At 35.5% G+C, this 12,206-nt stretch overlaps 1 protein-coding gene across 8 annotated transcripts in view; it reads right to left on the bottom strand.

The window, feature by feature from the left end:
• mctp1a (multiple C2 domains, transmembrane 1a) overlaps positions 1 to 12,206 on the bottom strand; it is a 205,849-nt gene that overhangs the window by 65,005 nt on the left and 128,638 nt on the right. For all 8 annotated transcript variants that reach the window (XM_089130115.1, XM_089130118.1, XM_039662314.2 and 5 more), the window contains 3 exons: positions 10,813 to 10,914; positions 10,398 to 10,472; positions 8,434 to 8,553 (listed from right to left, as the gene is read on the bottom strand). In XM_089130115.1, the coding sequence (XP_088986241.1) occupies positions 8,434 to 8,553; positions 10,398 to 10,472; positions 10,813 to 10,914 (297 nt within the window). The remainder of the gene's footprint in view (positions 1 to 8,433; positions 8,554 to 10,397; positions 10,473 to 10,812; positions 10,915 to 12,206) is intronic.

The raw sequence follows: 12,206 nt of genomic DNA, 5'->3' as shown, positions 1-12,206 counted from the left end.
TACAATTAAAAATGCAAATTATGTTATTTTTAACATTTGGTATTTTAGTACCTGCTCCTATGGAGCAAACTCATTTCTTGCAAAATGCAGCAAAACATCTGTAGTGTGTCCCATTAATTAGGGCAAAATATATTTTTTTTCAGACAAAGCAATTAAAATTCCCTCACATCGAATTAATATCTTCCATCTGTGCATTCATAAAATCATGACTTAATTTACTACTAAAAACATGTAAAATATACAAGACCAGCCTTCAACATACTTTGACAGATTTTTTCGTATTTCTTTGGCCTCTGACTCAATAAAATTGTAAATTACAAAAAAAACACTTATTGGACTTTAAAACCAAACTAAGGGAGTCGGTTTATAAATCTATCGGTTACAAAGAAAACCCAATTCTTTGTCTCTACTCCGCGGCGTCCATCTTGTTTTCATATGCCTGGTGGTTCCTTAACCTGTCGCTGGACACCATCTCTAAAGTTTGGTTATTCTAGCTGAGGGCCAGAGTCTGATTGACAGATGATGTTAGCCGACACCTCGTCTGCTTAGAAGTGACCCTTCTCTCTTTCACACAGAGATGCCCAGAGTACTGAGGCCATTCTTCCAGCCCAGACACTCACATCACCCCCAGTCCCCCCCCGCTGAGAGCCCTTCCCAGGGAGGGAAGGGCCACGGACCCCAAAAGCAGACCGAAAGGAAAGAGAGGAAAGGAAGAAACCGAATCTGCGAACATGCAACAAGAGGCTTTGTGAGAGCGCATCCAGGTATTCACAATCAGCTCAGCGACTTCGGCGGCCATTCCGGAGCAACGGCGTTCGATTTCCCATTTCCCCCGCCTGAGTTTCTGTACTTCAGTGCTGCGGTGTTCTGTTCAGGGCACGTACTGTAACCTCTACACCTGCACGGATCCCATCTTACAATGATTCAGCGAGCCTCAGGACCAACAGTAACCTAATATAGACCATGACATCTATTCATTAAACTGAATCTGAAATGCGATTTCCTGTCAGTCCATTAATCTACAAAAAGCACCAAAAGAAATCCACAAATCACTATCGCTGTTACCATCAATATCTATTCGAATTTAGCTTTGGTTCGGTGTAATATAACACGACAGCAAGGAATCTTCAACAAAAAAAATAAAAAAAAATACAAGGACATCACAGTCGATACAGGAGACCAAGAAGATTTCTTTTTTTTTTTTCATTCAAGTAGAAGAAAATGTTTTCAGAACATCTACTACATGAATTACCCACACCCCCTTAAAATGAGGATTTTAGAATAAATGAAAAAAATACTTTTCATGTATAAAATTAAAAGAAAACCATTGAATATGAAACATGATAAAAGAATTCCTACACAAAGTGTGTTTTCTTGCACTTCCCTAATGAATTTCACTAAGTGTAATATCAAACAACTAAATGATATTTCAGTAAGTGATATTTTCATTTTCAACATGAAGTAGCATGCAAATTTGATTTCATTTTAAATATCTGTTTGATTTTATGCAAGCGAAATCACTTGAGATTAAGTCCCTTAACAAAAGCCGTTGCTCTAACTGGGAGAACAATCTGAATCGGCCAAGTGTTTCAGCATCTCGCTGGATTTTTGGAATGGAGGACGGACACGTTTTGGCAGCCAATTTCAATATCATTTTGGCACTTTGTGTTGTGGAGTGCAGGATGAGCACTTCAGAGCAGGCATTTGAGAATTAGCACATTAAAAGTGTGTTACCAACACAGCCTACAACAGCCCCTGTACTTGGACTTCAGAAATGAAGTCATCACATTGTGTTGATTATTTTAAATAGTGCCAATGGTGGGTAGAAATATGCCAAATGAGAGGCTGATTATGGACGTCAATAACTCATCTGCTTTTTGGCTTGATTTCGTTAGGTGGGGATGTTTGGATTGAGTGATGCCGCACTGCCATCTTCTGGCATGTTATGAAACTATTTCGTTCGTTGGTCTTTTAGACCCAGTATGAGTTCATCTAAATCTAATTACAAACATCTTGAAAAAAAGAGCAATCTTATAATAAATGCTAAATCATAAAGTCTTCGCTATGGACCGGTGATTAAAACATTGTTTTTGTTTACAGTTGGTGTTAGCTTTCATAACTTTAGGTCTATCAACAGAATCTTTGCAACTGCATTTACTTCAAACAACAGCATAAATTATAATCATATATATATATATATATACATTTTCAAAAGAAAATACATACATTTTCAACAGAAAACACATTTAAATAATTTCAGGGGGAAAAAACAGACAGAAATCCAAAAATCTATGAGGCAATATGGGGCTCATAGACTTCCACCGTATTTTATTTTATTTTAAATCACTGTTGTTATATTACAAGATTAAGTTGAATTTAATATACACTTAACAATTTTGTGTTTTTGAAACTCAATTTTGGGTCAAAAATGGACAAACCCAAACGTTGGATTAAAAATGCAATTTAAAAACGTAACCCAACAGCTGGGTTTGTCCATATTTGACCCAAAATTGAGTTAAACCAACCCAGCATTTTTTATATATATATATATATATACTCTAAAGAAGGTCACATAAAATAGAAACCCCTTCTCAGACCTGTCGGCTGACAGGTGACACAGAGCAGAAATGTGCCACCTTGTAGAACACAGTGGGTTGTAATCGTGAAGACACACACCGGAGCATTTGTTTCTCTTTTCCTGTCCTTTTTTTTTTATCTAAATGCAAAGCAGGTGAAGGCTGCTCCAGTTTCCTGTAGTAGTAGCTCTCTTGTCTGGGTGCTCCCACTGATAAGAGTCCTACTTTACCCCACATAAAAGAGCCGGGTATCATTTCCTTACCTCTCCCCTTCCAATATATCTCCCTCTCCTTACCCTCTACACACACACGCCACTCTTATTCCCCACGACACACAATACCTGTTCTATTTGCTCCCAATTCAAGGCCAAATTGCAGGTAGAGTTACGGCAAATTTGTTTGGAGGAAGAGTCGGTGCGGGAGCAATAAGGAGCTGGAGGGGTAGAGTGGTGCGCGGGGAGGGCTGGCACAGAGCGGTCTTTATGAGCACCACTCTGCCAGCCAGAACAATGGGCCATATTCACCCAGCGCAAACGCTCAGCTTACAGGTGTTTGTGGAGAGGGGAGACAGACGCACACAAACACTCACGCGGACACCCACGCGCACTTGAACGAGCCCATGCACACACACACACGCATACTCTCCGAGCTTTGTCCATTGTGCATATTCCATGAGCTGTGTCGTCTTCAATGGCCAGACACTGTTGAATACGTGTGTGATCATAAATGTAGGGTTTACAAAAGTTTACACGCATGAAAAATGAGAACTGTCGGCCATTGGTCATCAAACTAATGTCATTGGTTGGTTGTGTCAAGTTGGTCTGGATGCACAGACAAAAAAAAGAATGTTTTGAAAGGATAAATGGCTTACTTATAGTTAGGGAAATAACACTTTGAGTGATGAAAGAACACCTACAGTGTTTTCTTACACATCCCTAATGAATTTCACCAAACAGAATATCAAACAACTGATGTTAGCATTTTCACGCACGCTGCATTTATCTCTAACATCAAGTAGCATGTAAATTTGATTTCGTTTTAAACATCTATTTGATTTTATCCAAGCGAAAGCATTTACTCACCTTCATGTCGTTCATCTTTGAAACACATTAAGATATTTGTGATGAAATCTGAAAGATTTCTGTCCCTCCATTGACAGTCTACGCAACTACCACTTTGTTGCCTCAAAAGGTTCATAAAGAATTTGCAAAATGAATCCATATGAATTTAGCAGTTTTGTCCAAATTTTCTGAAGATTTCAAACGAGGGACTAAAATCTCTCAGATTTTATATAAAATATTTTCATTTGTGTTTGAACAAAATGAACAAAAGTCTCACAGGTTTGGAAGAACATGAGGGTGCATAATTGATGATTTTTATGTTTTATTTTTGGGAGAACTATCCCTTTAAATCCCATAACAAAAGCCGTAGCTCTAACTTAGAGAACAATCTGAGTCTGCCAATTGTTTCAGTATTTTGCTGGATTTTTGGAATAAATTGGAATGATTTTTGGAATAAGTCTGTTTTGAATATATATATATATATATATATATATATATATATATATATATATATATATATATATATATATATATACATATATTAGGGCTGTCAAACGATTAATCGCATCCAAAATAAAAGTTTTTTTTTACATAATATATGTGGGCGCACTGTGTATAATTATTTTATATTTATAAATACACACACATGCTTGTATATATATTTAAGAAATATTTTCATGTATATACAATATATAGATTTATATATAATTTATATTATATATAAATATAAATATTTTATATTTAAATAATATTTTTTTTCTTAAATATACATGCATGCATGTGTATTTATATATATATATATATATATATATATATATATATATATATATACACATACAAAATAATTATACACAGTGTACCCACATGTATTATATAAACACAAACTTTAATTTTGGATGCGATTAATCACGATTAATCGTTTGACAGCCCTATATATATTTTATATATATATGGCTTACTTATGTCTTGGCATTTTAAACTAGGATCCAAGACAAGGTTAACAGTTACACACTTAGTATTTAGAGCACCAGCAAACAAAACAAAAAGAAATCTTTGGAAGAGTTTTTGCAACAAAATCCCAACAACATCAACAAAAACACCAATACAACCTCAAAACCTAAGCTAAAAACAAAAACTCTAAAATGTCAAAAAGGCACAGACCTAAAAATACCAGAATAGCAAATCACAACGCTTCCCGCCGCCGCTCGCAGCTGGTTTTATCTGCGCGTCGCAAACAGCCCCTTTGCTTTGGCTAACCTTTGTGTGGCAAGCACCGGAGGTTCTGCAAGTCGTGAATGCGAAATCACCTCAGCCGGTGTCTGACTATTGTATTCTTTTGGCTTACAACTGTCAGCGGCTGACAGAACGGCACAGATGTGTGTCTCAGCGCAGCAGTGAAGGCTCACCTGAACCAGATGGCTGGTGATAAAGAAAGAAATCAGTGTGATGATTAAGAGAGCTCTTAAGGAGGTAGTTTTAGAGAGTGCAAAGAATAACATTACCGCTATTAAGACAGCTATGAAGGCAATTCGCAAAACAACAACTTTTGTTATTATAATTATTAATGTTTTTTTTTTTTTTTTTTTTTACTTTTGTAGTTCAGGTCAGACATATTGAACCGAATGTGACTGCATAATAATTTTTATAATAGCATTTGAACATAAAGAACAAATGTAATGTAATTGTTTTTACTCTCCTCAAATCTCTTGACATTTCTTCCTCTGACATTTTCATTGATGTGTTTTTCCCCCGACATCCATGAAGAAAAAAGAAAAATAAATGTACAACTAAAATGTTAGCTGATCGATACAGCTGTCCCTCCACTCACGCATGTGCCCTCTTTCGGAAGTGTACTTAAATTAAAATGTGTCAAGCAGCAAATGTTAATGGCCAACCCAGCGACACTTAAAGACACGCGAGTCCTGAAACAGACAGGGCCTACAGCAAATTAGGCAGCATCGCAGGCAAACATTAGCCAACGTGTCCTGTGCTAGCATTTAGTCACACGGCCCACTCAGAAAGGGTGTCCTTTTTATGAAGGTTCAACTGTCCAATTACAATCTGAAGGTGAAAGAGATGCTCGTGAATTCAGACGACTACAACGCCCGAGAGAAGGAGTGTACTGAGAGGAGTGCTGGAGACTGTCAAAGACAAATGGGCAAAATTCTGGACATCTTCAACACAACAGAAGTGGAGATGAGAAACGTGTGCACGACACGTAAACCGATCGATCACCACAGAACCTGTCACACTATCATGTTGAAGTATTTGAGCACTCAAGATACACTTAAAATGAAAAATCACTGCATTAGAAACAAAATATCAAGCAAAGTGGCAATGCTTTTTAAGAAAGATTTTAAAGAAGAAATGCACTTTTGAAGCAATATATTTCACTAAAAATAAGTTTCAAATTATAATAGATACTGATCAAAAAATGAAGATATCTGGACACTTTCTAGTTGTTAAATGCTAGAGGATCATTTTCATAGTTAATGTGATGAACTCTGGTTACTCTAGGAGGATACGTGTGAACTATGGAGAACTTACTTCATACATATCCTAAAATGACCTTGGAATCAATTGGTTGCAAAAATGCCTCAGAAAAGTGACTAGCTAGATTCTACTCTGGTATTTTGTTATCCAATACATGAAGAGTTTGGTTCCAAAACGTGATAAATCTATTTGATTGAGTAAAATTGTGTTTTCTTTACCAAGAAAGTGGCAAGATGAAAACCAATATTTTCTGTTTCAAACTTTCACATAGCATCTTTAGGTTTTAATAACATAAAAAAAATCTAATCCAGATTTAGATTTTTAAAGATTTATTATAAAAACTGATATTTTCTTCAATAAATCCATGACACTTTTTAAAAAAAAAGCATTTAATCCATTGAATCAAAAAGTAATATTTTTCATATTGAAACTGTTGAAAATACACAACAAAGTAAGTTGATCCACATATGACAGCCTCTGAACTTGGTCAATACTAATCTTATACAGGCACTGGACTAAAAATGCATTCAATCAGCCGGATGTCACCGGTTGCTGAACTTTTTTAACTTTTTTGAACAGTTTTTGTTGACTTTGACTAAAACAATTTAAAGTTTTCTCAAAAGATCCCCTAGGGTCAATGTGTCAGCGTGACAGAAGTTTGATGCTGTCGTGTGAGAACAAGCAACAGCCGGCATTTTTCCTCCATCCGGGTGCCTCATCTTCTTAATCTCCTCACATAAATGATTAGATTTCAATGGCTTAAATTTCTTCCCCACTGCAGAAACCACCACAGGCTCATAAATGTCATTAAAAATATAAATTTTTTGTTTGTTTGTTGATCGCAAAGTACAAAGAAGATGCCGGGTGTATTCAAAACTGTTTACAATGCGTGAAATGGTGCACTGTGATTGGTTGAGCGGATGTACCACATTCTGCAGTGAAGGGAGACCGCCATTTGTCACGGTTTGGAAAGAAAGGGAGAAATCATGACAGAATAATATGGTGAATATCGCATTTTACGTAAAATGAAAAATGTCCTTTTCAATACCGACCAGATGCAATACTGATTTTTACGGTAACTCATTTTTATTTTAGTTTTTTAAATGTTGTTTATCACGTTTTGGAACCAAACTCCTCACATATTCAATGCTCTGATATTCTATAAAGTTGTAATTGATATGATTCAACACCCATTGCAAATCAGCTTTATTAGGAAAATATAAAGACTTTCAGCTGTTTGCAAAGAACAAATCAAACAGTATTTGAAATAGCCCAACACAACAAATGTTTCAAGTGGTTTCCCCAAATGACTTCTGCAGTTTCAAAATTATTCAACCCCTTTGTGGCAAGCAACTTTAATACTTAGCAAAAAACCCTTTTGCTGTTATGATCTGCTACAAACGAGATGTAAATGCAAAGCTGAACTTTCATCAGCCATCCAAACTTCAGTGTCACATGATTATAAAATTGCTGATTTATTATCAATGCTGGAAACAGTTTTTGATCATTTTTGATATATATATTTTTATAAACTGCATACTTTTTTCAGGTGTCTGATGAAATAAAAGAACAGCATTTATTTCAAATGGAAATCTTTTCTAACAAAACACCATACCATTTTTTTTCAATAAATGAATACGTTTATTTAGCATATGTGTTAAATTGATAAAAAGTGATAGTAAAGATTTATATTGTTAGAAAGTATTTCTATATTGAATAAATGCTATTCTTTAAAACATTTATTCATTAATGAATTCTGAAAAAAAGCATCACAGAATGCAAAAACATATCAAGCAGCACAACTTTTTCCAACATTAAAAAAACTTGAAAATCAAATAAGCATACTATAATTATTTTTTAATGATCATGTGACACTGAAGACCAGAGTAATGACAGATGAAAATTTAGCATTGCATCACAGAAATAAATAATATTTTAAAATATATTAAAATAAAGAAAAACATTATGTTAAATTGTAATAATATTTCACAATATTACTGTTTTTACAGTATTTTTGATCAAATAAATGCAGGCTTGATGAGCATTAGAGGCATCTTTCAAAAACATAAAAAATGATATTTTTTCCAAACTTTTTGACCGGTACTGGTCAAAATATATATAGTGGCCGGTTGCATAAACTTAGCCAATATGTTAATACTGTATATATATATATATATATATATATTATTTTAGCTCTAACTTGATGAAATTATATAGTGGTCAAACAACATAAATGTGTCCAAATACATTCTGGAGCTGCAGTGTGTGACTGTTGGTGTGGTTGAATGCATACTGGTCCTTACCAGAAAGGCACAGATGCTCCTCTGAGGAGACTCCCACTCAAAGCAGCTGTTGATATAGCAGCCAGCATTGATCAGTAACATGATACAGCGCCTCATTCTGTTGAAGTTCTGCAGCAGCATCTGAGTGTCAGAACAACAGACAGCATTTCACAATCACATTGATTCCCAATGATTTCAAAAATAAGGACAATTCCGTTATGTATTCTTTATACTTCATTCACTACTGTTCAAATATTTTGAAAGAAATTAATGCTTTTATTCAGCAAGGATGCATGAAATTGATCAAAAGTGAAAGCAAAGATCATTTATAATGTTATAAAAGACTTTTATGAATGAATGCTGTTTGTATGAACTTTCTGTTTACCAAGGAACAATCTTTACCCACAACAACATTAAGGAGCACAACTTTTTTTCAACATTGAAATAAATGAGTAAGTGCCATCACAGGAATAATTTACATTTTAAAGTGTACTAAAATAGTTCAATTGTAATATGTCACAATATTACCGTTTTTACTACATTTTTTGATCAAATAAATGTAATCTTGAGAGAAAACATAAGAGGAAACATTTGAAAGATTACTACCAACCTCCAAAATTTGAACTGTGGTCTGTATAATAATCATCATTAATTGTAGACATTATTTATTTTCAATTATTATACAATAAGTTAACTACATTAGTTGCTATTAATTAATTGTATTTTTAGTTGCATTTATTACAATCAAAAGTTGTTTTTGTAAACATTAGTTAATGCACTGTGACGTAACATGAAAAAAACTGCATTTTAATTACCTAAATTAACAAAAATGAACAGATACGGTATCAAATATATAGTTCATGTTAGTTAATATTAATATGTTAATTAAGTAGTTAATTAACTAATGTTAAAACATGACACCTTATTGAAAAGTGTTACCAAAAACCAAAAATACTAAAATAATTGACTTTCAACAGTTAGTAAGAGAAACTACTTTAGGGCATGTTGTTAAGGCATAACACCAAATATATATTACTAGAGCGAAATAATCCAGTGAATAAGAGAAACCCAAACCGTATCAATTTTCGATTTTGTAGGAGCATAAAACGAATTATTGATTTTTTTGTGTCACGCCTTTGGTAAAAATTGCCTTTTTTGTGTTTCTGGGAGAGCGGGTGAACTGCAAATGACCGCTGCTTCCTGTGCTCACAGGAAGATCAAACGCTCCTGGTCGCATAATGGCTTTATAATGCTACGGCTTTGATCATGGTAACTATCCACATTTACTGTGGTGAAGTGTAGGATTCGGGCCATGCCTTTAAAGTAGGCAATTTTGTTTTTCATTTGGGACTAATCAGAGTACATGTGAGGTGAAATACAATATCAAGCTACTAAAGAATAAAATATGTCTGAGATGTTCGACAAAATGAGCTTCAACGGTTATGAAGGGGACAGTATCGAGAAGAAAAAGTAAATCTTGTGGAGATAGATTTGATATGTTGCCCTCGCCGTTCAAGCCTTTCTCGTCTCGCTCACAAACAGTTTGGATGGGGGGCAAATTCACACCGAAAAGTGCAGAGTGGGCACTTTCTAGCAGCGCTTTATTGCGTTGACAGATAGAGTGTGTCTCTGTGTGTGTGTGTGTGTGTGTGTGTGTCCCAAGCAGTGTCTCAGTGACAGGTCTGATTTGGGACAACCCCTACAATTCAGCTCTTTGTCAGGGATGGGGGGGAGACATTGAACAGGGTGACAAAAAGAAGCACAGCAGAAGAACCACTGAGGTCCAAACTAAAGGATGGCCAATCTACTTATGCACCCCCAGCGTTGACAGCTTGACATTTCTATTCAGCACCTCCAGAAGAGACAAGGAGAGAGAGCTAGAGAGAGGGAGAAGACGAGGAGAAAGATGCTGCCGTCTACGACTGGTGTTGGGGCGGATTTTACGAATGTCTTCAACAAAGGTGTGATTAAAGCGCTCTTGTTACCTGTTTGGACACCCGCGGCTCCTCTTCGATGTATTTCTGCTCGATGGGAATCAAAGTTCGCATGCCGGCTTTGACCTGCAACATATAAACTAATTGAATGTAACAGTCCACCATCGAGTTCGAGATGTGACCGTGATCACATTAACGATCTAATCATATATCAAGACATCCCTCCATTTCACACACTCCACTCCACACCACACCACACCATGTGACGCTCTCTCACACTCCCGCCTAAAATGGCGGACGGACACACACAGCGGTACACAGACGCACAAATAAAAGGCTGAGGAAAGGGGAGTCTTCAGTAATTAAAAGAGAGAACAAGGACGGGGACAGACAGCCCGGGAGAAGCAGATAAAGAAGTGAAAAACCGCAAGAAAAAAGCAAGCGAGAAAAAGAGAGTGGGACTTACAATGTTATAAATCACGTCTATTTCGAGAAAGATGACCCCTTTGGTTGGCCCTGTCAGTTCCTTGCTTTTCAAGGCGTAAGCTTTGCGTTCTCCATTTTGGATCTGCGGGAGAGGGACATGACAGCCGTCTGTCTGGCAATACCCAGCTGAATACACTCTTCATGTGACCTTTGAACCCCAGCTGCTGCATCTGACAGAGAGCCCAAAACAACTGTGGCGGCTCTGACAAGTACCTGTTCATTACGGCCCGACCACTGTCAGCCGCAAATTAACTATCCTGGGGAATCAGCCTGGGAGCGCACATTGCGTCCCCCCTTATTTTTTTCTTTTCTTCTCTGTTTTTGTTAGTAGGCTTTCTCTCTTTTTTCTCACTTACACATCTTACTCTATGATTACTCAAATCAATACATTTTAGAAAACATGCCATGTTGGTCTCTTTTTGTACTTTGTGTTTTTCTCACTTTAACATCTTACACTATGATTACTAAAATCAATAAAGTTTAAGCACATTATGCTGGTCTAAAAATGGTATGCTTTTTAAAAAACTTTTGTTGTGTTTTCTCACTTTCACAACTTACTCTATGATTACCGAAATCAGTCAAGTTAGACATGCCATGTTGATTTAATTTTTGTAACTTTTTTTTTTTCCGTGTGCATCTTACTCTTACTGTATGATTACTAAAATCAATAAAAGTGAGATACACGCCATATTTGTTTTACAAAGAATTTACAAGAAAAAAAATCGGTCCCACTTTATATTAAGTGGCTTTAAGTGGTAACACTTTACAATAAGGTTCATTAGTTAACATTAGTAAATGCATTAACTAACATGAACTGACGATGAGCAATGCATTAGTTACAGAGTTGATTAATCTTTGTTAATGTTAGTTAATATAAATACAGCTATTCATTGTGCGTTCATGTTAGTTCACAGTGCATTAACTAACGTTAACTAATACAAACTTTGATTTTAATAATGTATTAGTACATTTTGGAATTAATATTAACTAAGATTAATAAATGCTGAATAAGTATTGTTCATTCCTAATATATGTTAACTAATGTGGTTAACTAATGTTAACTAATGAACCTTATTGTAAAGTGTTACCCTTTAAGTACTATGTACTTACATTGAAAAATAAGTATAATGTACTTATTGTGCTCATGTTGCATTGTAAAACACTTTTGCTGCTATTGAGGGTAAGGTTAGACACAGGTGTGGTGGTATGGGTCGGTTTAAGGGTAGGTTAGGGATTCGTCAGCTGTGTAATTACAGATGTAATTACATAAATTAGTTACAGCTGTAATTACATGCTGGTATTTTTAAAATATAAGTACAATGTAAAAACATGTATGTCCATTGTATCAAATTATTCGTTTCAATGTAAGTACAT

The sequence above is a fragment of the Pimephales promelas genome, chromosome 4, assembly GCF_988280905.1.
Source record: "Pimephales promelas chromosome 4, fPimPro1.hap1.1, whole genome shotgun sequence".
In the NCBI taxonomy this organism is placed as follows: domain Eukaryota; kingdom Metazoa; phylum Chordata; class Actinopteri; order Cypriniformes; family Leuciscidae; genus Pimephales; species Pimephales promelas.
Note: the sequence above shows the minus strand (reverse complement) of the source record. Positions and strands in the feature narration are given on the sequence as shown.